Raw genomic sequence first — 27641 nt, forward strand, 5'->3', positions numbered from 1 at the left:
AGTGAAATTCCACTTCACCGATGGCAGACAGAAGAAAAGCAACTCTGCCGACAGAGCTAAGTGAAGGGAGAGACCACTGCTCAGCACAAACACAGCATAAGGGGAATTTAGATTGCCCTGTAAAATGTGTCTTTGTATATTTGTATTTTATGCCTCTCATATTCGTGTTATATAGAAAAGCATATTTTGATAGGAAATATATCTGGCGATTGCAGTGCAGAGCCTGGAACATATACAATTTCAGTTCCACTGACGTCGCATCAAAATTATTCACCCCTGTGTCTAATTAGAAAAATCCTTATAAGGATACAGAATTTCCTATGGCATATAATCTATTCTCTCTATTCCTATTTAAATACAGCAGACCAAATCAAAAGAGTAGCATCCTCCAAAGAAGAAGGAAGGAAGGAAGGAAGGAAGGAAGGAAGGAAGGAAGGGAGGGAGGGAGGGAGGGGGAAATGGGGAATTTTTATTATGCCTGAAAATGTCGTTTGTTCTCCCTTCATTTTGTTTGGGGCTTAATCTACACTGTTATTTCAAATGAGTATCTGAATATTCAGATACAAGAATGCTTTCCAAATTACCATCAGAAAAAGATAAGGACTGAAGAAGGTCGCATTAAAACTGGGATAAATCACTACCATTGTGTGCAAGTTTGCTTTCCTCTGCAGTATAGCTGTTTAACAAACACAAATTCAAGTACCCTGGAGCATGAATAGATCTTTGGCTTTGGCCTTGTATTGTTCTGTAATCTATAATTTTTGTTTTATAAAGGTTGTTACGCAGCTAGTCTTTAACAACTGAAAGATTGTAAGTCCAATAAATAATGTATTACACATTTTGTTTTTGTTTTAGTTGACTCAGCAGGATGGTTTTCCAGGTAAATCATATGCAAAAGTGTTGAATTAGAGGGACAGGTGTTCTTGATTTTGAGTTTCTGCAGGGCAATATACTGTTAAAGCACAGGGACATAGCTTGTCATCAAATAACGTATCACCATCTATTCAATGCCTTTTTGAATAAATATGATTGCACATGTAAAGATGCAATTCATCCCATTTCCATGGGATTCAGAAATTATTTATGCCTTGCTTCAAATGAAATAAATTGTAGCTTTCAAGAAGTACAACTGGTGTAACTGTGTGTTTCAGAGATGGTAAATACTGTGAAAATCTACAATAACATTTTCTTTTCTTTTTAAGAAACAGAAAGGGCTTCTCAGGGCCAAAGTAGATATGACACTAAACACATCAATGAAAGTTCTGCATATATTTTTATTTATTTATTCTAAAATGGTTTGGGTATTTCTATTATCCCCTCCTCAGTTTCTGCACATTTCCACATCAATTCTGCATATATATTTTTAAGTCCTCATTAAAATTTGTCAGCATTTTACTGCACATTTCTCCTGATATATACATTTCTATATACATTTGGTAAGCAACTGTCCGTAGTGGATTTTTGTGTTATATTCGCCAATATATTCACCCTTGATATGGCATATATTTCCATACATTTTTTGTTGCATCACAAAATATGAAGAAATACAAATTTCAAAGTATAGTTGTTTTCTTGTTGACCAGCAGGGCTGCCTTTCTTAGAAATAAACTCCAGGCACTTCAGATAAACTTAAATAGGAACACCAAAGCAAAGCAAGCCATGCTGACTCCTAAAGCCTTTAAGTCGACAATGGCTTCCTCCTTCTACTCACATCTATAGGAAGTTTCTTCAACAGATTCTTCCTCTAGACCTGTGAACTATATACATACAGGTCTTGCTTTCTGAACACTCCCTATGTGAAAATTCACATAGTACCTAAAACTTACTATACACACCGCAGATTCAGTTATACAAACAGAGAGCATTTTTTACTTCCTTGTTTGTCTTTTGCTGATTGGCTGAGGAACTGTAGTGATCTGTACTTTAGTAAGGTTTCCCTGGGGTTTCTTTTTGCTTGGTGGGTGGGTCAAAATTTTGTGGAATGCAGGACTTCCGGGTTGGCGCGATCTGGAAATGGCGGATTCCCTCCGAGCTGCGGAGGGAATCGGCTCAACCGAGGACGGGTCTTTGCCGCGCCGGCGACGTGGGGACCCTTAAAAACCGCAGGCGCGGAAGCCTGCGGACTGAAGACTCGGCGGGTGCCTTAAGCGCCCCCCTGATCCACGAAGAGCCTTTTTAAAGGCTGCGGAGAGGATACGGGGTGGCGTGGCACTGAGAGTCGATCGCTACCTCGGTGGGGCGAAGCCGCGAGCCATGACCGGAGAGCGCTGACTTCCTTCCTTGGAATCTGGACTGAAAGAATAACCCGTGAGTAGGACGGAATTGGATTTTAAAAATTTTACCTTGAATTGGAGACGACCGGGGGGTGTGCTAAAAGGAAGTCCGCACCCCCCTTGCAGACGATCTAAGCAACGACATAAGAGCTAAGCTGGAGAGCCTACCCTTGGTGGGGTGAGTTAAAAAGGACACTAACTTCCAAGATTTAGCTAAAGGAAATTTTGTGCTGGAGAGTGGAGTTTTGGAAACCTTCTTTTTGCTTTAAACAACCCCCCTCCCGGGCTCGGGAGCGTCCTGTTTTTGTGTCTGTGTAAGAGCTGCGGAGTTTGACAGCTGTCAAAGCTGTCAAACGGGCAGTTTAAAGCGGAAAAACTTCTATTTAAGATCCCTCTGGACTAAGATGAGTTATAGCTGAATTAAAATTGCTGGAAACAAAGTAATAATAAAAAGTTAAAGGATTGTTGCAGAAAAGACTAATAAGTAACCAGATTCCCCCTAGGGGGAACTTTGTGAAACTACAATGGCTACAATGGCTGTGGATGGAAAGTTACTAGTGGAAATTGAAAGGATGTTTCAATTGGTGGGAATTTTACAAGAGCAGAGCTTGGCTATGAATAAACAACTTATGTCTATGACCTTGGGAACAGGCAACTCTGCTGTTTGTATTGAGGACTTGAATGAGAAAGAATCCACAGCTGAATGGGAAATGATATCTAAAGAAGTGGAAGAGACTAAACAAGAAAAAGAGAAAGTAACTTCGGGAAGCAACAACCAAAAGCTGACATCTGTGGAATACAAGCAAGGAGACTTTTGGAAAACACCTACCACAAGTCTACGAAAGATGCAGAAGAAGAAGGAGGAGATCCCGGGAGACTATGGAATACAGGAACTTAAAATAAAGAAATATGATTGGGGCCTCCATTTGGACTTTGATTCTGGAGATACAGGATTTGTGGAAATCTACCAGCAGTTGTTTTCAAATCTCCTTGTGGGAAGAGAATATACTTTGATGGTGAAAGAACTTTCTCCAGAGTCGACGACTGATATAAAGGACTACCAACAAGACCGGCGGAGAGGGACCGAAAGAGACTTGAAAGCCTCGGACGTGAGGAACCCAGGCTGAGAACCTCGATTTTGGATTTCTATTGGGAAGGGACAAAAACCGGGGATGGGAGGGAGGAAAGAGGAGAACCTTAAAAACTCTTAAGACTTTTAGGTTTGGTTAATATGACTTTTAATTAAGACAAAATGAAAAATCGATGGAAGAGAACTTAAGTCCAACTTAGGAAAATCAATTTCTTTATAAAAGAGGTAATAAGATGAATAAGATGGTTAAGAGGAGAAATACCAATTTGCTGATATAATCTTGGGAATTGGGATGCACGAGGGGGGGTGGGGGGAAGTCAGGGAATAAGGTTAGGAAACAAGGTTTTTCTGAATTTATACATGTTCTTGTCTTGTGTCATTTTTGTGTGTGTTTTGTTTTATAAAAGTTGAAAATCCAATAAAAATTCTTTTTAAAAAAAACAAACAAAATTTTGTGGAATGCATTTGAAATTTCCCTATGGGACTCAATGGAAATCGCCAGCTTGCTATTTGTATGCTGACCTAACAAACCATTTCCAGGGAACAGAAAGTATGCATATATAGTTACATTTTTGTTTGCATATTGTTCCGGGAACTGTGAATTAGGTACGTTTTGAACCAAATTTTCCCTCTATCCCTCAAAGGGAGATATCAGGATCTGGTCTGTGACATGTGGGCTAGCCCTTTTCTTGCCTGCAACATGTATCAATATATGCGAAACCAGGTATGAAGGTTAGGACAGCAGTCAGGGAGAGAAAGTTAAGTGGCAAAAAGGGAAGCCAAGTCAAGGGAAAATCTACCAGAAAGTGACTCAACACAAAAAGGAGAGAGAGATCAGTAGGGAGCTGAAAAAATGCTTGTTTAAATAAAGTTAGTTGTTTTCATAGAATTGTAGAGTTCGAGGGAACCATGAGGATCTAGTCCAACTGTCCCTACTTGATTCTTAATGATAATTAACACCACTTGAAACAGTAATCAGAGCCAGCCCAATACATTTCAGCCCCTGAAGTAGACCTCAATATGGCCTCTCTCTGCACCAGGGAAGAAGGGGATCAGGGTAGATATACATCAGGAACAAGGTGGGAATATGGGGAGAAAGAAAGATCAACATTTGGATCTGAAGTAGACCTCAATATGGCCTCTCTCTGCACCAGGGAAGAAGGGGATCAGGGTAGATATACATCAGGAACAAGGTGGGAATATGGGGAGAAAGAAAGATCAACATTTGGATCTGTTGCCCCAGGTGGAGCCTGACTTGCTCACCTTACCTCTCCTCATAGGCAGGCCACCACTTACAGTAGTAATTAAAATATCAAGTCACTCAAAACTACTACTAGCATGAGCAGGCAAACTCTCATTTATACTGCCAGATAATTTCAAAGGCCAATGTTACACACTCCTATCCCCTTGTGTGCCCGAAGGTGGCCCTGAGATGTGAGTTCACATTTTCTAGAAAGGAATGTGCAGGCTAAATCTGAGCCTTAGTCCATAAGGTTCCCAGTTCAATTACTGAAGTTTCTGCGGGCAGTTACATATAGGTTTGTCAAATATTATTGCAATATTGTAATTATGTAGGTTCTAAACAGACTCCATCTTATGGAGGGCATATAGCTTAAATCTAAATACAGTGGTGCCTCGCAAGACGAAATCAATTCGTTCCGCGAGTTTTTTCGTCTAGCAAATTTTTTGTCTTGCGAAGCATGGAAAAGTTTTGCAAAAAACTTCAAAAATCACCAAAAACCTCAAAAAAGGCTACCACACCGCGTTCTATGAGTTGCTCCTCGAAGTCAAGTCGCAACTGTATTAACGGTGTTAAGAAAAAGGAAAGAAACTTGCAAAAAACACAAGACGTTTTCGTCTTGCGAAGCAGCTCAAAAACCGCAAAACCCTTTCGTCTAGCGAGTTTTTCGTCTTGCGAGGCATTTGTCTTGCGGGGCACCACTGTATCTTTCCCCATACATTCATGCAGTAGATGTTCATGTGTGTATCCAGACAATGGAAACAAAAGAACTGAAAGTGCACTGCTTATTCCCCATCAATCATTCCATGCCCCCAAAGCCATCCATAAAACATTAGCTTTTCTTGACCAAATTACATCCTTTTCAGTTATTTGTTTGACATATTGACAGTAAAATGAATCAGAACAAGCACTAGGCTTTCATGTTTAAAGTTATGCTACAATAAGAGTATTTTTTTCAGTCGAAACCTAGCACATTCCTTTCAATTAACCAAATTTATGATGCATTAGATTTCCAGGACAAATCTAAATGATGGGAGAGGGGGCAGAAAAAAAAAAAAACAGACCAAAATAGGCTTTGTGCTTAGCGCATCCTTTGTTGCCAGCAGCTTCCATTTTCCTTTCTATATTCAAATCCCACATTATGCTCAATAATTTACATAACAAGGAGAAACAAACAGGTTGCTTGCCAGCCACAGGTATGCACAGGTCCTGTCCTCTGAGATAATGTACACGATGTGCTTTGAACATGTTCAATGCACCATATAAATGAGAAGAAGTATAACAACATCAACAACAACCCGACCAGCATATGTTCACTGCAGGAAAGAGCCAACTAATCCCCGCTTCTCGCAATGCATGCCAAATCAGCATGCCATCACATGACACTCTGCCTGTACCAAAAGCTGCGGGCAGTAACACAACAGCTGTTGGCAGTTGACACAGATTGGCTTATTCCTACAGCTGCTGTGTATTCAAGTGCTTATGAGGATAGTCCCTAATTCTCAGGACAAATATTGTAACATGGGAAGGTTTATATATGCACCAACTCGTGGAAGAACTCACGGCTAACTCATGAACTGTAACAGGTAACCATGGAATTCTCACTTCAAATGGCAGACTCTGAGGGAATAAATACACCTTTTTCTGGCAAGGAGGGCATGCAGAAGAACCATGTCTTCATGGCATAGGCTTTGCGGTGAAGACCTCTTTTCTGTCTGCGATAGAACCACTGATTGAGAGCTCAGAATGCTTTCTTTCCCCCACCTCTCAATCACCTGTAGGCCAGGGTGATGTATTGATACATCGCCCAGGACCGGTATGAGGGCCAGACCACAATGGCGGCTTCACCTGTTGATATATCGCAAGTGAAACCACTGCTGCTCCTGAGTCCCTCTGCCACCAGTGTCCAGTGCACTTAGGGAGAAACAAACTGCAGCCGGACACTGGTGGCAGAGGGACTCGGGAGAAGTGGCGGTTTTAGTCACAATATACCACCAGGTGAAACTGCCACCAGGCTCTATGATACAACTGAGGGAGGAACAAGCTACATTGGCCAGGGCTGATGTAACTTGCTCCTTCCTCAGCTGCCTGCGCAGGCAGATGGCTCATTTAAACTTCTCTGTTGAGGGGCAAGCGACTGGTTGCCCCTCAGAGGAGAAGTCCAACGGAACCCCTGCCTTTCTTATTATTTTGGTACTAGCTTCTTTAAGGACCTCTTTGACTGAAAAGCAGGATTAAAAGTATCTCAAATAAAACCTTTCCTTGGTGAGGGTTTTGTCAAAATAAGATGATGGAAGGATTGGAGCTTAGCAAGGGCAACAACAGGGCTCTGGTTTGTGTGCTAGTTGACTTGGTGACCAGTCCTTCAAAGTTGCCAAAGGTATTAGGCAGCCTATTGTGTATTAAGTTCAAGGCCATATACAGTACCTTGCAAGATGACACTGCCAATTTAAAATGATCCAGACCTCACACACTTAGCATAATCCATATAACCATCCTGCAAGCTTTGTGCAAACTAATCATGAGGAATATACCAGAATGAGAATCTTCACCCTTGTCGTTCAGCCTAGACATTGAGATCCGGCTCTGAGGGCCTTCTGGTGGTTCTCTTATTGAGAGAAGTGAGGTTACAGGGAACCAGGAAGAGGGTTTTTAATGTTTGAGGTTTTTGTGCTTTAATACTTTGTTAGAAGCTACACAGAGTGGGAAGGGCACTGCAGTCAGATGGGCGGGAAACAACAACAACAACAACAACTCAACACACACAGGCATTCTGGAAGTGACCTTTGTTAGCGAAGGTCCTCTGGACAATGTTGGACTAGTAATAGTTGGATCCTATTGATGTCTGCTTCTCTTCCTCTTTCTGCAACTGCTAAACATCTGACAGCTGGCAAGTTACAATTGACTTCCAGGATCAAAGGTCTTACAGGCTTGCTCTACTAAAGTATTTAAATTGGGGAAGGAATAAGTTAACATCTGTAAAAAAATTGTGTCTAATTGCAATTTTGGCTTATTAGTGAGCTTCATAATTTGATGATTAATTTAATCTAAAACGTGGAACAAAGGATGGCTCTTTCTAGGTAGGAAGGGTATAGAAAAAAGAAAATACCACTACAATTTCCAGGATACCATTGCTGTTTTCTAAAGTTAACATTTTGGTGAGCATAAGCAACCAGACAGTCAGGAGGAAGCTGCCTCCAGCTTTTTATGACCCAGTTTATGAAGAAACTGAAGTCAGAGCTATAGAAATAACTCAAGCAAGAGATACTTTTTAAAACCCACTGGTTGGATGCTATTTTATTTTTTTTAATTTTTTTTATTTATTTATTTGCTGAGCTGTTAGCTTGGAAGTTGAATTCAGCATTCATACTCATTGCTACGGGTTTTTTATTTGTACTTGCTAACTTGTTTGTAGTAGAAATTAACCTAGCAGCCTCATTCCAGTTTGTACTTTCTAAAAAAAAATATGGGGATTTCGGAAGCTTAAGGGACTTTTGTTTCTACATCCCATCCAATGTAAAATCTGAAGCAGTGACTCACTGTAGTAAGAACTGTGTGCTCTAAAAGGCACCTGGAATTTCTGCACTCCCAGATATTGCACTTAGAAGTTACAACTACTCTCCATCTCTCAGGAAGATGCCTCCACAATCTGTAATTTTGCAAATGGTGCACCTTCAAAAATGAAACAACACAGTGTAGATGTTTCACCCCAAATGCTCTATATACTTAAGTAGATTAAACTATATGTCACTGGGGCTTCTCCAAAAGGTATACCTGTGACTTTAAGGGTCAAAACATCCAGCTCTCCACAGTGACATCAACTGTTTGCCCAGAGATTCTGTATCAAAATCACTGAGCCACTTGGGTTTGCCGATTGGAAGGATAGCAGTTCGAATCCATGTGATGGGGGGGAGCTCCTGTTGCTCTGTCCCAGCTTCTGCCAACTCAGCAGTTCAAAAGCATACCAGTGCAAGTATATAAATAGGTACTGCTGTGGCGGGAAGGTAAACAGTGTTACCATGTGCTCTGGCACTTGTCACAGTGTCCCATCGCACCAGAAGCGGTTTAGTCCTTCTGGCCACATGACCCAGAAAGCTGTCTGCAGACAAAAGCTGGCTCTCTCGGCCTGAGGTGAGATGAGTGCCGCAACCCCATAGTCGCCTTTGACTGGACCTAACCATCCAGGGGTCCTTTACCTTTTTACCTTTACCTGTGTCAAAACTTTTTTTATTTTTATTTTTTTATTTAATCTGTATGCCGCCTAAACCCAAACTGAAATGGATCTAGAAAATCAGTTTCCTCTAAGAGTGCCTGGATCTGGTCTGCAACCACCCATACAAGGACCTTGCTCAAGATGGGGAGATTGGACACTGGCCAGTAGTTGCTTAGATTTTCGAATTCAGGCAGAGTTTCTTGAGAAGTGGTTTTACGACTGCCTCCTTCAAGCAGGAAGGGACCATCCCCGCTCACAGGGAAGCATTAATCACCTCTCTGGCCCAGGCTGTCATCCCCTTCCTGCCAGTTGTTCTTGTTGTTTTTTAGCCAAGAGAGGCGGGGTCCAGAGCTCAAGTGGTCACTCTGACCGATCCACCTTCCCCACATCCTCGAGCCTTACTGACTAAAACCTATGCAATACAACAGGGCTAGGCAGTGCTCTGGACGCCCTTTGAGATTCATCTGTTGTAACAGCAGAGTCATGTTCCTGGTGGATGAAAGCAATTTTATCCTCAAAATGCTTTGCAAACAAGTCACAGCAAGCTATTGCCTGTTCTGCCACATCCAAGTATGCAGATGGTCGCAGCTAGGGGAGATCAACTCCATCCTTCTCACACACACCCCCAGGTCTCAGTGATACCAGATTGGCCTCCTCATCCATAATCAGATTGTGTATGAGAGAGGTCTTACTCAGAATCAACTTGGCATTCAGCAACAGCAGTCACAGACACAAGGGCTGGCTGATAGGATAACCACAATTCCCCAGTTTGGAGGTGGGGCTGGAACAAAGCCCAGTCACTAAATGCCTAGGTCATGAGCTCGCTACCCAGGCTTCCTGCACTATACCTCCTCCTACCCTGAACATCTCCAATTGTGTCCATCCCAAGCTCCCTTCTTGCCGGGCACACCCTACATCCATTAATTTAATAAACAATGAAACCCACAGATTTAGAAGCACACAAAAGCGGTTAAAAACAACTTTAAAAGGGCAATAAAAACAGCAACAGAAACTCTCAACAAAAACTCTTAGCAATATCCCACCCCAAGAATCTGTTCAGCCACCTCAATATGCCTGGCAGGAAGGGAAGACCTCCAGTTCTCACAGGCGGGTGATCCCTGGCCACCTCAGCTTCTGTAGCTGGAGCCACCCAGGGTTCTGCCCTCCCAGGCCAGGTGGAAAAGGCTTGGAAGGAAGGGAGCAGGTCCTCCAGGAATTCAAAGTTACAAAGTTCAGGGACATGCATGTATCCATGCAAGTAAACAGACTGACCTCTCCACACATCATGAAATTAAAAGATGCCTTTTTCTTGGGAGAAAAGCAATGACAAACCTAGACAGCATCTTAAAAAGTAGAGACATCACCTTGCCAACAAAGGTTCGTATAGTTAAAGCTATGGTTTTCCCAGTAGTGACGTATGGAAGTGAGAGCTGGACCATAAAGAAGGCTGATCGCCGAAGAATTGATGCTTTTGAATTATGGTGCTGGAGGAGACTCTTGAGAGTCCCATGGACTGCAAGAAGATCAAACCTATCCATTCTTAAGGAAATCAGCCCTGAGTGCTCACTGGAAGGACAGATCCTGAAGCTGAGGCTCCAATACTTTGGCCACCTCATGAGAAGAGAAGACTCCCTGGAAAAGACCCTGATGCTGGGAAAGATGGAGGGCACAAGGAGAAGGGGACGACAGAGGACGAGATGGTGGGACAGTGTTCTCGAAGCTACCAGCATGAGTTTGACCAAACTGCGGGAGGCAGTGGAAGACAGGAGTGCCTGGCATGCTCTGGTCCATGGGGTCACGAAGAGACGGACACGACTAAATGACTAAACAACAGCAACAACAATGTGGGAATGAAAATTTGTGCTTATGTACTTCCATCCATGTTTGTGTGAAATATAACCTAAAATGTATGTATCAATTCCTGCAATTCCTCATGAATTCCTTTTTGCAGTGCAAATGATTATGGAGTTGCATAATAAAGATTTAGCGAATGTGTGGGTTTATTTCTTATATACATTTTTCATTAGAGAATCCATTTTGTGTTGGCCTCGGAACTGCTCCCTTTATGGGACAGATGTTGCATTTGTCCTAGGCATGGATCCAGAAGAGGAAATGTAGGATCTCTGCCCACAAAGTATCTGCAGAGAATGAAATGACTAATCTAACGGGAAAAGAATATGTAGACAAGAATTTAATTAGATATTACAGGCGTAATACAAATAGCAGTGAAATGAAATCACATAAAAAATCTTAACATAAAACATTGCAGCATTTGATAAACAGGGGGAAAATGCTTCCCATTTGCATGCAGGCAAAACATTGTCCATTAAACATTCCTCAAGTAGCAGTAGGGCAATGTAAAGAGAGCCAGTGTGGTGTAGTGGTTAAGAGTCACGTAAGTCACGCAATCTGGGAAACCGGGTTCGTGTCTCCGCTCCTCCACATGCAGCTGCTGGGTGACCTTGGGCCAGTCACACTTCTGTGAAGTCTCTCAGCCCCACTCACCTCAGAGTGTTTGTTGTGGGGGAGGAAGGGAAAGGAGAATGTTAGCCGCTTTGAGACTCCTGAAGGAGAGTGAAAGGCGGGATATCAAATCCAAACTCTTCTTCTTCTTCTTCTTCTTCTTCTTCTTCTTCTTCTTCTTCTTCTTCTTCATCTTACATACTCTGTAACCATCATCATACCAACTAGATATATTTAATCCAAGCCAAAGAAGTGTTTCAGCTCAATCCCTGACCTATCCTGGTAGGGCTGAGGAATACTGGAACCCTGAAGCCCTGGAGAACTTCTGTCAGACAGCATACAATACTGAACTAAACAGACCAATGACCTGACTCAACACTAAGCAGCTTCCTATGTAACAGCAGTGTCCGCAAGATGGAAGGGAGCAAGTAGCAGAGCCAAGGGGAGTCTCTTCTCCCAACATTCCTCACTGCAATGTTCCAAGTCCCTAGACAGGTTTCACCCTCATCTTCTCACCCTATTCTAGTACATTATTGTCCTTGTCCCTAATGCAACACCTAACTAGAAAGTACAGGCTGACCTGCATTCTGAAGATTGTTGTCTATAATTTTTAACATCAGATGATTAAATATTATTCTAAGTCTGTTCAGCACACACTAGACATATGCAAACATTTATTATTTTTTATCAATGGAAATTTTATTCTTAGACATGCATCTCTTTATAGTTTATTCATTTGGTTTCCTTTGAAAATGAAAAGGCTGCCCTTGAAAACAAGGAAACTGTTCAGGGATATTACCATGAGATGCTGATGGTTAGCCAATAAATCAGATTGCAATGTAGTGATCCATGTTGCTGGATTTTAACCTCTCCATGCATTGGAACAGAGTGTCTCTAAGCCTGTCATGTACAGTTTAATTCTCCAAAAAAGGAAATAAAATCCCTACTCCTTGTTAGTAGATGTGCTATTGAAAATTAAACCAAATGCTTTAAAAAAACACACCTGAGACATTATAAACTAGGCAGAAAAATACCTGCAGCTCATATTATCTATTTATCTATCTATTCAAAATTTGAAATAGCTCCAACAGCAAGCAGCGATTAGAAGTATCATCCATTACAGTGCTATATGTTGTATCCACCTGGACTTAGGAGATGGCAGGTCAGATACATGCCCAGTCAATGTAGCTGGCTAGACAACTTACTGTAAATCCCAATTCCTTATCTGTGAAATGGCAGTGGTGTTGAGACAATGAAATATTACTGATTTGAAGTCTGGATTCCATAAAACTGTTTCTCCAACTTCTCCTAATAGCTGCATTTTTTAAATTCCAAATTAAGTTTTCTGTGACAAGCTTCACTCTTGCACACCAAAAGGTTTACCATGTGAGAGTAAAAAATACTTGCCTCAGAGCAGCCTACCCCATCTTTCTGAATGATGGCACTAGTCTGAATATGCATCCTGATGTGAGTGAGAGAAGCCCAGAGCAAATTTGCAAAGAACAGACTCAGCTGAGGCTGGAATAATTCTGCTGTAGGTTTGTAGTCTAAGTGATTGAACGATTCAGTTATCCCTAGGATAGGATCATTGGAAGGAGGCAAGCAGTACTATAAGCAGCCTCTCTTGTTAATTTATGCTGCCACATTTCTAGACAAAGTTTCAAAGAAATGAATAGGAATCAGGGATTCCTTTTCCCTGATAACAAACGAAAACCTCTGTAACCAGATTGCTGGCCATATGTGTTTGTTTGTTTCTATTTAGTATTTATGAACTCTTTGTGCTTGAAATGATTCTGTTGAATGATAGTCCGTTTTAAATAATAACGCCTTTGCTTACTAATCATGAATATCAGGAAATTTAGGTTTTTGCAATTAGAGTGAATTAAAGTGCTCTGTCACCCCAGCACAACAAATTCCCTTCAAAGAAGATTTTTTTGTATTTAGGAAAGTGGCTTGGAAATGCATTGGAAAGTGTGGAATGAAACAGTAAGATGCACAAATACCCCACCAAACAGTCTGAATTAATTCTTATTGTCATATACCCTCCCTGCAAAATAAGTAAGAAAGCCTGGTGCTGAATGAAGACCATATATAATCTAACCATAGCATAACCTTTAAGCAAGTAAATCAGGACAAATGCTCAATAAACAGGTCATCTGAAGGAGCCCTAAGTCAGTGTTTTTCAACCACTGTTCCGCGGCACACTAGTGTGCTGCGAGATGTTGCCTGGTGTGCCGTGGGAAAAATTGAAAGATTCAAAAGATTTTTTTTTTTAAAAAAGTCAATTTTTTGCCCACTAGGCGGGCGCCGGACTATTTTCCATCTGTCCTGGGTGGAGATCAGATCGGATGGGATCGGATGAGAGCGGACAGGCGGTCCGCTCTCATCCGATTCCCCATAGAGAGCAGCGGGGCTCTGACATCTCCCTCTCCGCACACAGTGGTGGTGTGCCTCGTGATTTTTTTCATGAAACCAGTGTGCCTTTGCCCAAAAAAGGTTGAAAAACACTGCTCTAAGTCATTTAAGCTTCCTGACCTTGGATCTGTATATGAAAAGCTGAATTCCTTCCACCCACCCATTATATTTAAACTTTGTACTGTAGCTGTTGTGATCATTCCTTGTCACGCTTCTGTAGGGGTTGACGTTTGTTTTTATTCTCATGCCTGCATCAGAACTATAATTCTATCATCTTATTAAGAAAGTTGCCCTTAATTATAATTATCTCTCTGTAGGAAAAAAAAATGCAACAGCTGCATCTATTCTGGGAACGGCTCCCCAGACAATGTAATTAAGTTAGATTGGTCGGGAGCTGTCTGTCTAGTTTTGCAAGACACTAAACATTACTAGTATCTTAATTTCATATGTTTATAATGGGATTGGATCAACTACTGTTGGGTGCACCAGCAAGTAAGCAATCAAAGCTGCAGCTGCCCTAAGCCACACTTTGGAATTTAGTGGAATATGCCAAGGACAACACAAAAAACCACAAAATATATGCCAGCTGGAACTGTGGCCAGCCAATATTTGCATTTAGGCAGAGAGAGAAACACTCTGTGATTCCTTCAAAGTGCACTTCCAGTGGAAATCTGGCACACATATAGCCCAATAAATGCAGATTTCAAGTGAGAGGTGGTGTTTTGGCCCAGTGTGGCACCGGACAATGGAGAGGGTGGATGCTGTCACCTGGCTGACACATGAAGAGGCTCCTCCATCTGCTGTGTGGGATGATGGGAAAAGCCTGCAAAATTTAAGTTCAATCTACCTAATAAGGGGCACGATAGGGGCATATATACTGGCTGCATGTTGACTATTATTAATATTAATAAATATGTTAATTACTATTGCTAATTATTATAAGATTGTTGATAAATACTGATTATTGTAATCAATAAAGTTGCAATCATTCAATCCCCATGCCATCTGTCTTGACATTATTTCTCCATTGCACACCCCATCCCCAAATGGCTAGGGCTCTGTGGGCATGGTCTTGCAACTGCTGCCAGTGTGGTGTAGTGGTTAAGAGCGGTAGACTTGTAATCTGGGGAACTGGATTTGTCTCCGCTCCTCCACATGCAGCTGCTGGGTGACCTTGGGCTAGTCACACTTCTCTGAAGTCTCTCAGCCCCACTCACATCACAGAGTGTTTGTTGTGGGGGAGGAAGGGAAAGAAGATTGTTAGCCGCTTTGAGACTCCTTAGGGTAGTGATTAATAATAATAATAATAATAATAATAATAATAATAATAATAATTTTATTGATATCCCGCCCTCCCCAGCCGAAGCCAGGCTCAGGGCGGCTAACAACAATAAAACAGTACAAAAGTACAGCATAAGCAACACTCTAAAATCATTCATTATAAAATTAATTAATTCAAGCCACTGGCAACCATTGGGCCAGAGCTCCGCGAAGATTGCCGAGGGAGGGAGTCAGGCTGTGCCCTGGCCAAAGGCCTGGTGGAACAGCTCTGTCTTGCAGGCCCTGTGGAAAGATGTCAAGTCCCGCAGGGCCCTGGTCTCTTGTGACAGAGTGTTCCACCAGATCGGAGCCACAGCTAAAAAAGCCCTGGCTCTAGTTGAGGCCAGTCTAACTTCTCTGTGGCCTGGGACCTTCAAGATGTTTTTATTTGAAGACCGTAAGTTTCTCTGTGGGGCATACCAGGAGAGGCGGTCCCGTAGGTACGAGGGTCATAGGCCGTATAGGGCTTTAAAGGTTAAAACCAGCACCTTAAACCTGATGCTGTACTCCACCGGGAGCCAGTGCAGCTGGTATAGCACCGTTTCTACTAAAGCCAAATAGTTTCATTCCAACATTTTTCCTAACATTCATTAATTTTACACTATTTCTCAAAATGAATTTTTAAAAACTTTCTTCCAATCTTCATCCATCGTCTCTTCTTCCTGGTCTCGGGTTATGTCAGTCCTTTCTATCCATTCCATCTAGTCCATCAACCTGGTGATCTTCTGTCCGAGGCTCTTAAGTCTTTTCCATGTCCCTTCTGCAGATCTTCTTCTTGTTTATACCTGCACTTTACTTTGTCTTTTGTTGATCTTTTTCTTAATTTCTTTCCTTTCTCATTGAGAAGTAGGTCTCGGGGAGACTCCAGCCCAACAATATCTCCATCCCCCCTCGACAGGTCAGCCCATTCTCCACAGTCAGCACTGTAATCCAAAAAGTATTTGAAAGCATGTTTCAAAGTCCCTCCACAGTTAAGAGCCCCCACAACTCCAGACCCCCCCCGGCCCAAAACCAAATCCCAAGAGCCGAAACGGCCCTGCATAGGGGGATCCATCCAACTTCCCATCTCCAAACCAAACAGTACTCCATCTCTCCAAATCTGACTTTCTCCAGGTTCAGTCTTCAAAGACTGCAGCTTATGCTCCTGCAGGGCCTCGGGTCTCTCCATTTGTGTTAGTTGAGGTTCAACAACAGCCTCCTCCATTATCTTCTGCATTTGCCCTGTCAAAGCAGATTCCTGGGTTGGTTCCTGAATGGTTTCTATATGCGTATTCACTGTTTGTCCAAAATTACCGACTGCAACAGTCGTCAAATCCATCTTATCATGCAGCTGCTCCAACAAAGCGCTTGTCTTGCAAAAAGCAAGCACCAAAACTTCTTCTACGCACATTCTTGTCCAAGGTCAAAGTCTGGTCTCACGATCCTTAATCTCCACAGCTGTGGAATTCCCCAGATCGACTCCAGCAACAGTTTAACAAGCTCCCTCTAGAGGAGACAATTTCTATTTGTATCCATCTTTTAAAAGCAGGTCCAACAAAAGAAAATTACTTTCATTTTTCAAATATTTTGTTTCTTTTAAATACAAAAGGAAACATTGGAATCAATATGTTTCTCTTTTTTAACTATCTGTCAAAAGACGTTTCATTCACAGTCAATGAACTTCTTCAAAATGTCTGTCTCTGACATCCCGTTCCCAGGTTTGAGACGGTGGAAATTTATCTTTCTTTACTCTCTCTCCTGCAGGCTTAAACAATCTACATTTCTCCTCCTCTTCTTCTGCTTCCAAGAGGGGTTTTGGTAGTTTTAACTGAAGGAAATTTAGTCGTTTATATACGACTTTCCAGACTTTAGCTTGCCAAATTTTGCAGGGCCCTCAGGCACTCACACAGGGGAGTCTTAAAGTGAAATAACATGTGAGAATCTTGGCTTTAGCCTTTGATATAGAGTATCCTGTGCATATATAATCACCATAGCTATTAGGAGATGAACCTCCATACTATTATAAAGGGATAAAAAGTATTAACATGGTGAATCTAATTAACAAATCTCTGCTAATTAAGTTTTGTTGATCTATTTTTCCCTGGCATATGGAGAGGTGCTTTGGCATAACCAAGCACATCAGTCTAATTCCACAATATGAGTGACAAGCTTGGGGAAGAATGCTTCTTCAAACTGCTCTTTGAAATTAGCAATTATTAAATTAGCATTTTAATTCTTTACTTTTATATTATAGTTTGCACTTTGGTAATAGAAGCATTTCCATCTTTGTATGTTTATTCTGTTCAATTATTTAAACATAAATCTTCTTCCATCTGAGGGTGGGGGGGATGAGCAAAACAAAGACTAGGTCTTTTTTCCCCAAGTGTCAGATTAACTATACAGAATTGTTGTAGGAAAGACAAATGAAGATTTAGTAATCTGACTGATTAATATTGTTTTTATGTTATTTGTGTTATCCCATTAATGGCAGGAATGGATTCTAGTATTAAAAGAATTAAACTACTGATAGGTATAAGCAATTTAGCAGCATGAACAACCACTGATAAATCTGAATCCTTTCATTGCTGCTAATTAACTCACTTAAGTGGTAGCAGAAATTATTATTGATGTACACACTCATTAAAACTGAAACAGTTTAAAATACCTTCAGCTGTACAATGGCTGTAACATCTATGATCTATATCTACATTGGAACGATTCCAGTGAATTTACTCGCTCTTACAATGTCTTCAGGTTACTTATTAGAGAAAAAATGTCAAGCCAATTCACAAGGGGAGGTTCATTGCTAAATGACTGAAAATTCAAGTGATGTCTTGCAATGAGTGGCACAGTTATAGATCAAGCACTGCAGATGGAGTGTTGATATCACCTCAAAATATAATACTTTCCAGTAGGAAAAAAATCACCTGAAAGTCATTGAGAGGTGTGATAGGTAAGAACAAAAAAAGTAGAACTATTAGTTTGTCTGGCCCAGCCCACTCACTGACAGTGGCTCTCCAAGGACTCAGTCAACAGCCTTTCCCAGCCTTTCTAGTTCAGATTCTTTTGAAACTAGAGATGCTATAGGTTTAACCCGGGACCATATGTATGTCAGGAGTTCAGCCTACACTCAAGTAGGACCCTGGCAGAGACACATGTCCAACTGGAATGTTCTCTCCCTCCTGGTCGATCGTTCAGGAGCTTCAAAAGCTTTCTTCTGCCCGAACATCACAGTGACCAATGCCAACAGACATTGACACACTTAGGGATCCGCAGAGTTTGCACAGTTGCGTAACAGACTTCAGCAACTCAGCATTTTGGCTAATCTACTTTATTTACATATAAACACACATGGAGCACTGCAACATGGCTCTCTCTCTCTCTAGCATCAGACAGCAAAGAGAAAAATAGAACAGAGGACAATAGTCCCACTTCATGGAACACAATAACACAAACATCCTGTCTCTGTCACTTCCCACTCTGTGAAGTCAAAACATATACCGTCATGTGAAAGACAATAATCCCATGACTGCAATCATGGATCAGGAATTCTAACATCGTATGGGCTATACCACTGAACTACAGGTCTGTCCCTTTCTGGCATAGATTTTGTGTCGTAATTTGAAAAGTTCAAGAAATGTGTTTTGATGCAGAGCTGTGTGCTCTCAACATTCTGCATCACATTTCTGGGAAGAGAAGGAGGGACTATTACACTAAATTTCACCTAAGGGCAAAAAAAACCCCTCTACAACAGTTTCTTGGGAGTGGGGCTAAATATTAGCAGAGGCTGTAGCAAGACTTCTTACACACACACACACACACACACACACACACACACACAATGTTTTGCCGCTATTGGAAGTTAACAGCAGAAACCCTGTGCCACCGTTTTGCATCTTCCACACTGCATATGAACAAAAGAAGAGTCTCTTGGATCAGACGAATGGCCCATCTAGTCACAGCAACCAACCTAACACCTGTGAAAAGCTCTGCAAGCAGGATATGAATGCAATATCACTCTCTGCACTTGTGATTTCCAACAACAGTTATTCAGAGGTACACTGCCTCTCAGTGGAGATAAAACATAGCCATCATGGCAAGGATTCAACCATGTTTTACTCAGAGCTGACCCACTGAAATTAATGAACATAACTAAGTTAGGTCTGTTATTTTCTGTACATCTACTCTTAACATAGTTGAATAATGCCCAGGCTGGATCTAGATACACCAATGAAGGATTTCAATCCAGTAGGGAAAGATGGGACTCTACAGCGCCATCTGGTGTCACAGTGTTGTATCGCACATACAACACATATAAAATGCTTTTTCTTTATCAATCTAGCTGAGTCCGCAGTGTCATTTCAGGGCATTGGGCAGGGGGTGACTGTCACAAAAGAATGTTGGATCATTTTTGAAGAAAATTCTTCAAAGTGGCCTTTTTATGTATGGGGGAAGGGGGAAAGAAATAAAAATAAAAAATATCAGATAAAGTTATATTTTAAAGTGGCTGTGCTGTAAGTAACTGCCTTAGCACCAATGACAATAGCCACTCTAACTAATGGGCATAACTCATAGTGTAGCCAAGGACATTTTTTCCTACTAAAACTAACACGAATTTTCATTATTCCTGAAGGTTTTTGTAGCAGAGATATGGAACTATTTTTATATTAGTTACTATTGTCATTAGGAATAACTAAATGTGCTGGATTGGCTACTTATGACATGTTTTTTAAAAATGCACTCAGCCACTGAGACAATGGACTCCCTTCTTAACCCATGTTTCCCTCTGAATTATTTTTCAAATGTATTCTTTATTAAAATCCCACTCTGTATGTAGCACCCTGAAAAACTAGTGGTACATTGAAACCCCTCTGCATCTCCTGGAGGCAATCCAGCACAAGACTGATAAACACGGCACAGGTGAGTAATCAATCATAATTGATATTCCCTGTTTGAGAAGTGAAACCAATATTTACCACAGCTGGGTAATATATGCGCCACAGAGTGTAAGATAGAATTATTTCATCTTAAAAATAAATCCCTTAAAACAACAACACAGAAGACTGGCATAGCCTTTGTCAACCATCTCATATGGAGCAAGTTGGAGAAGAGGTTCGACACAGATCTGAGACAATCTAATTGTGCTTTTAGAGTTAATGACATAATTAAGATCTGTCCTAAGTACTTAGCACTGCAAGGGAAAGAAAAGGAAACCAACCTTGAACTATACAATAGCCGAGTACAAATTGTACATTTTCAGTGTAGGAGCATCTGCCATGTTGAGCGGCCTCCTTTTAGAAATACGGTACATTGCCCTCTGCTTTGTGTTTTTGGCATATGCTAAAGACTTCCCTGTTCACCCAAGCATTCCCCGGATTGCTGACATTGTTTAGTGCACTTGCTTTCTCACTGTGGAGATTAGACAGAGCGCAGTACGACTGCATTTTATTGTATTGCTTTCTGTTTTTATTATTCATCATACGGTATTATCATTTGCACACCGTTTCAGTAATCTAAACTGATCAGCAATACATACATGTTTCTAAATATAGGTAAATATATTTCTGAACTTGTAGGTGTCTTATTTTATCTCCTGTCTTTAAAATGTGCCTCTGATGCAAACAGTAAAGGCTCCGATAGCAGCATTTTAAGGAACTGCTCACGTGAATTTTGGGAATTACAAAACAATTCTCATTCTGAGAAACCCTCAGACCATGAACACACAAAGTAAGTTGTACACCAAGGATGGGAAAACTTTTTTCACCTCAAGGGCCCCATTTCTTCCTGGACATCCTTTTTGGGGGCCACATCATGCTGTGGTGGGCAAGACCAGAAGCAACAGATGTGACTCTTTTTTACAGCAATTACATTCTAGCCATAAAAAGTATATGCACACACCTCCACCATCCTCTGTCCTTGCTAACAAGAGGCACCATCATAAATCAGTGACACATTCTAGCCAGGCAAAAACACTTAGAGTGCAGAGCAGGGACAGTAAGATTTGTGTGGGCTGGGAGACACATATCCTGAGGAAAATACCATGGTTCTCCTAGCTACATAGGCTGGGGGGGGGGTCACCTTTAGCCTGAAGGCCTGAGGTTCCCCATCGCTTCTTTAAAATGTGATTGGCTATTTGGGTGGTTGAGGAAGATACCAGATTTTGCCCCACCACTCCCCTTTGGTGTCCAAAAAGCTAGTCTTAGCTTCTTTTATTTTAAGTGATTCTTGTTTGCTCCATTGGATCAGCATAAGAGTGTACTGAGAAAGTCAATCTCATTAGCAGTTGTCTGATAATTAAGTTTTAGAAATCTGCTGGGGTGTTGCTTTGTTTTTGTTTTGTTTTGTTTGCCAAGCATATGGAGGTATTTTGCATCCTGTAATACATTAGATTGATGGTAATAAAAACAGTTCACCCCAAACACCACAACCCAGGATTGCTGAACACACACGTACAGAAAATGTGCACTGAGTTGTATTTGAGTAACTGACCATTTTTAGAGTCAAATAAGATGTGATAGAGGAGGTATGTGACCAAATCAACACAGGTCTTTTTTTTTTTGGGTTAAAAGCACTCCAGAAAACTCATAACACAATGTTGAAGGAGTGTCTCCACCCCCATCGTTCTACCCAGACACTGAGGTCCATCGCCGAGGGCCTTCTGGCAGTTTCCTCCCTGTGAGAAGCCAAGTTACAGGGAACCAGGCAGAGGGCCTTCTTGGTAGTCGCACCCACCAGATGTCAAAGAGAACAACAACTACCAGACTTTTAGAAGACATCTGAAGGCAGCCCTGTTTAGGGAAGCTTTTAATGTTTGATGGATTACTGTATTTTAGTATTTTGTTGGAAGCTGCCTAGAGTGGCTGGGGAAGCCCAGCCAGATTGGCGGGGTATAAATATATTATTATTATTATTTAGCTAATTTGAATGAGCTTCACCAAATTTCTCCAAGTGGCATTGATCAAACAGTTCCAATTTACACAACAAATTGGCATTCAAGGCAATAGCTCTGCACAAATGAAACAACATTAGGGGTTTCAAGGGAAGTTAGAGGCATTTCTGTAAGATCTGTAGCATTTTCTCAGAGGCAATTTTGCAGAAGTTAACATACAACAATGAATCACTCACCATATAGTTGGTGGCTCAGAACCTTCTATTTCCAGGTAATCGTATTTCTCTTCCATCTGAAAATCTGTAAAAATGAGTGAAATGGTGTCCCCAGGCTCGGCCACAATGGTCCACGTGCACTCTGCATTATTGTGGTATTCATTAGGGAAATTTGGGCTAGAAACAATGCCACTGGATCCTCTCATTGTCCCTCCACATGCATCCTCCGCTGTTGAAAAGAATAAAAAGGAGGCACAAGTTAGAAGACAGTAATTCATAGCAGGTGTTTCATGCTAAACTAAATGCATGGGTAAGATAGATATCAATCATTTTGCAGAATTTGGCAGTATAGTGGTACCTCAGGTTACATATGCTTCAGGTTACATATCGCTTCAGGTTACAGACACTGCTAACCCAGAAATAGTGCTTCAGGGTAAGAACTCTGCTTCAGGATAAGAACAGAAATCGTGCTCCGGCGGCGCGGCAGCAGCAGGAGGCCCCATTAGCTAAAGTGGTGCTTCAGGTTAAGAACAGTTTCAGGTTAAGACCAGACCTCCGGAACGAATTAAGTACTTAACCCAAGGTACCACTGTGTAGGAGTGTTGGGGCAGAGTATCAGCTTGCCAACACAAAGGATATCAGAATTTTGTTGGTATTTTTGTGTGACCTACCCAAATTGCCATCAATTTCATTCATTCATTCTGAAAACAGCAACTCAGCCACTGCCCAAGGGTATCAAGATCAGCTCTTGATTTTCTCCATTCCTAAGACTGACAAAACATTCCCTCACCCTTTTAGGCTGTCAGGTGGTTTGGCTTTTGTCAGGCATTTGGCTTATTGGGAACCCAAGTTGCAATGGCCTGCTCTTGTAATTTTTATTACAATAGAAATTAGGTCAGCCTTCATTCGCCGGCCCCATCCTCACCTGAGTAATATTATACTCTGATCTACTAGTGTTCTGATGAATAGTTTACGGTTATTATCTTGAATGTCATGTCCCTTGCACTCCCGTACTCATGCTTTTTACTACGGAGCCATTTTAATAAAGGAGAATTTTTTTCAACACGGCACATATTTCAAAGGATGGCTCTATAAAGTGCTTCTTTCTGAGAAACATGTTCTGCATTATAATACATTCAAGGATGAGACTCCAGACTACACTCAGCTCTTTATTGTATGACCCTTGGGGTCCCAGTTCTGAAAAGTAAATCTAGGAAAAGATTTAAAATATGAAAATAATTGCATTGCTGTTGTTGGGCCCCCGTGATTTATATCCACAGTGTGAAATGCTGGGAGCGCAAGCCTTTCTAAATGTCATGTTTTCTGCACATCAGAACTCCAAATCCCAAGCCACATGTGCCTTGATGGGGGAGAGGAGAAGATGCATAAAGAAATTTCTGAATGAGGATTTAGACAAATTCATGGAGGCGAAGGCTATTGATGGCTACTAGCCATGATGGCTATGCTCTGCCACCGGAGGCAGAAATGCTTCTGGAAACCACCGGATGGGACAGTGTTCTTGTGCTCAATTCCTGCTTGCTGGTTTCCCACAGACTTCTGGCTGCCCAGTGCGAGGAAAAATGGTGGACTAGATGAGCCCCTGGCCTGATCCAGCAAGCTCTTCTGATATTCTCATGTTGTTATGATATATGAGCACTCTTATTTATCCATTACATTCCTAGTCTCACCACTCCCAAACGCCCATGGTAAATTTTGAAGTGCAGGAGATCATCATAATACCCCCATAGTCATGCCAGGAAGGGGAATCCATAGCCTCACATAGCAGCAGCAGTACATAGTCTAATACCCAATTTATTAGGACCAGGATATCAGGAATCCTGGCTTGGGGTTTTGTAATAGTAACTTGAGAGATAATGACTACACTAAGGTAATCTAATTTAAATCCAGGTCTCCATCTAGTTCAAAACAATGGCTCTAAGAACAGCAAACACAGTAAACTAAACCATAAATGCCAGTTTTAAGATTGGAAAAAAATATGTGAGCAAAGAACATTGTAAAGTCTAGTATTTGATGTGGTTCATGCTGTATTAGTTCATCTCATAAGAGACTTTGCACATGACACGAATGCAAAAAGAAAGAGGACAGCAAAATTTCAGCAGCACACTGCTTGTCTTCTTAATCCTATAATGGTTAGGCATTACTGTTAAAGAAGCCCTCGCTTTTATCTTAAGATAAAGTGTCTCTTATGACAAAATACTTTCAAGATTCCAGTCTCCTTTCACTTCTGTGTGAGCATAATTAGTCAGAGAATTTAAAATTCCACCTTCCAGAATGTGATTTCCGATTATCACTTTCTCCCAGAAGCTACAAATATGACTTGACCTATTCAGGATAGACTTTCAGCCAAATTACAGTGATTGCTTGGTCAGCTCTTTATTTTTCCTCTTCTGCCAAAAATGTATCTGCCAAAGTTCCACTTTATAGAATCATAGAATTGTAGAGTTGGAAGAGACCCTGAGGAACATCTACTCCATCCCCCGGAAATGCTGGAATCTCAACTAAAGCATCCATGACAGCTGGCCATGCAACCTCTGCTTGAAAACCTCCAATGAAGGTTCACTGCCTTCTGAGGGAGTCTGTTCCACTGTTGAACAACTCTTACCACCTTACCATCTCCTGATGTTTAGTCAGAATCACCTTTATTATAACTAGAAACAATTGGTTCAGGTCCTACTGTCTGGAGCAGAAGAAAACACGCTTGCTCCATCATCCATGTGACAGCCCTTTAGATATTTGAAGATGGCTATCATATCTCCTCACAGTCTCCTCTTTTCCATACTAAACATACTCACAACGCAGAGTACTAACCACTATACGATCATGGCCCCGTACTAAACATACTCAACTCCCTCAACTGTTCCTCATAAGGCTTGGTTTCCAGACCTTGATCGTCATAGTTGCTCTCCTCTGCACACATCCCAGCTTGTCAATATCCTTAATTTGTGTAATTGAGTCCTCCTGCAAGCCCCTCTACCCTCTTGCCTGTCCTGTTCATTGATGGAAGTCTACTTACTCCTTCAGGTTTCCCAAAAGGCAGAAGAATGTAAATATATGTGTTCCCTCTTTAAGACAGAACAGTGCAAATTACCCCTTAGTTTACTTTAGTCTGATGGTGAACAGTTTAATTTATGATTTCTAATTTGCAATCAACACACTAAACTTTGGCCTAGTTAATTTAAAAGGTGAATGCAAGAGCACCACCTTTAAATTATTGTATATAAAAATCACATTTGCTTTCTTTAAAATATAGATTGATTAAGTCATGTATGCCCTCTGCTTAACCGTTGTAATGATTTATCACTACAAATTGGATTTGGTGAGTAATGATAAACTATAATTTATTGCACCAGTTGTAAAGGGCACATAAAGCAATTTGGGTCGGGCAAAACATTTCTCAAAAATGAAAACAGTCCCCCACCCCCCAAAAAAAATCGCAAATTCCCACTCTTTGTGAGTTAACTTACCCTTCACATTCCCTTCATGCTGGCTACTAACAATAACTCTGTACAAAGCTCTCTGCATACAAAATGGTGGCATTCTTTACCATACTGACAGTATGGAAATGAGTGCAATACATCAGGTTTTGGAATGGGAAGAGACCCCATTACCTGAATGAAAGAATGAGGGCAACTGAAGATTGGATGGCTAGGACACTAATCAGAAACACAAGGATGGGGGAATGGGTGTCCCACCAACTAGTGTAGGGAATGGAATAAATTCATACTATGTCCAGAAACTGCTGGTAGAAACATCTTGTTCTCATTTTGCCTTTGTGCTGACCTTGACAGCCCAGTGGTATACAGCCCAGTGAACACAGATTAGCTATAAGCAGCACAACAGCACTCATTTAGTTCTTACAATAAGGGTTGTTTATGAATGATAAGAATGTGGATTTACCCACCCTTTCTGCATATGACTATGGAAAAAGTGAGAGGTTACTGATCCATATTAATGATTCTAAGCAAAAAGAAGAGAAGAAGAAGAAGAGTTTGGATTTGATATCCCGCTTTATCACTACCCAAAGGAGTCTCAAAGCAGCTAACATTCTCCTTTCCCTTCCTCCCCCACAACAAACACTCTGTGAGGTGAGTGGGGCTGAGAGACTTCAGAGAAGTGTGACTAGCCCAAGGTCACCCAGCAGCTGCATGTGGAGGAGCGGAGACGCGAACCCGGTTCCCCAGATTACGAGACTACCGCTCTTAACCACTACACCACACTGGCACTCAAAGCGGGAAGTGGTGGTTCTTCTGGATAAAAGCAGCAGTTATTTCAGGCTAACCAAGGCAAAGTGTGGTCCTCTGCACATTACATAGAGGACTGTCATATTTTCTTCAGTGATCAGGTGAAGAACCTAAGACCACCTTCCAAATAATTCCCTTGTTCACATTTCCTGTCAACTAATCGGCAAGCATCAGACCCCAGCAGATAGTTACTTTCCATCCTCCAATGTGTTCTCCCAGTGCCAGGTACTTAACTGTTGACTTGAGCAGTTAGCACATGCAGCATGAATACCTGGTAGTCTCCTTTAGTGATAGAGACTGCAGCAGTGAAGCAATCTGGGAGCCTTATAACCAACAGCACCATGGTGGGGTTAGATTATGATGATTCCCAGGTTGCCATTCCCTGCTTTGTCCAGTGGTTAAGAAGGCAATAGGAAATCTGTGCCCTGGGCCCTGAATTGAGCTGTTTGGCATTTCTCAGCCAGGTCCTCTATTTCATCAATCTGGTAGCTGCACAGAAAGGCTTTATCGATTCCATTTCTCATCACATGCCAGCTGCTTATGTGGATCTTCTCTTCCCAACACCCCTAAATGAACGCACCCACAGCTCTTCATACATCTCTTTATGGCAAAATCTACAGATCCAAACCCAGACTAAACGAAGGTAAACTTTACACTTGCAGAAGAAAGGCCGGCATTTTCAGTCTTGCTTTTGGAGTTTGTTTCCTTGTGTTCCTTTTCTCCCCCCCCCCCCAGGTGAAGTCATTTCATATTGATAAATGCAAAGCCTCAAAACTGCAATGCAGCAGGTTTACATGTCTATTTTAGTACCTTGAAAAAATGGATTAAAAATGGATCCTCTGGTTGCTGTGAAAAGGCTTTAATTACACCTATCATGATTGATCGTCTTTTCCGTTTTCAAAATGCCACACACAAACAGGGTAATCATCTGTTTACAAAAAAATAATAATTGCAAAAAATGCATTTTGTTAACCAGTGCAAGTAATACCTGAACTCATTTTAAGATATGGGCCTTATGCCATCTGTGAGAGAGAGGGTGGGATGGGAGTAGGGGAAGGTGTTGAAGAGAGAAGGAAGGAAGAAGGGCAAATGTTCAGGTACACTAAGAATTGCATCTATGTAACTGTTTTGTGCAACAAAGGTTGATTGCATAACTTGGATATATAAATCCAGAAATATAAAATGTATGACCAACCAATTAGGCTTCACCTATATGCTGCTGACCTGGTCACTCAGTGCCTTGGACACTGTTATCTGGCTCTCACTGATAAACATTCTTTTC

General features: G+C 41.4%; 1 protein-coding gene across 4 annotated transcripts in view; it reads right to left on the reverse strand.

The window, feature by feature from the left end:
* Nucleotides 1-27641, reverse strand: part of CSMD3 (CUB and Sushi multiple domains 3) — a 603606-nt gene that overhangs the window by 365720 nt on the left and 210245 nt on the right. For all 4 annotated transcript variants that reach the window (XM_082235380.1, XM_082235382.1, XM_082235381.1 and 1 more), the window contains exon 5: nucleotides 22119-22326. In XM_082235380.1, the coding sequence (XP_082091506.1) occupies nucleotides 22119-22326 (208 nt within the window). The remainder of the gene's footprint in view (nucleotides 1-22118; nucleotides 22327-27641) is intronic.

Source organism: Podarcis vaucheri (assembly GCF_965113315.1).
Source record: "Podarcis vaucheri genome assembly, chromosome: 8".
Classification (NCBI taxonomy): Eukaryota; Metazoa; Chordata; class Lepidosauria; order Squamata; family Lacertidae; genus Podarcis; species Podarcis vaucheri.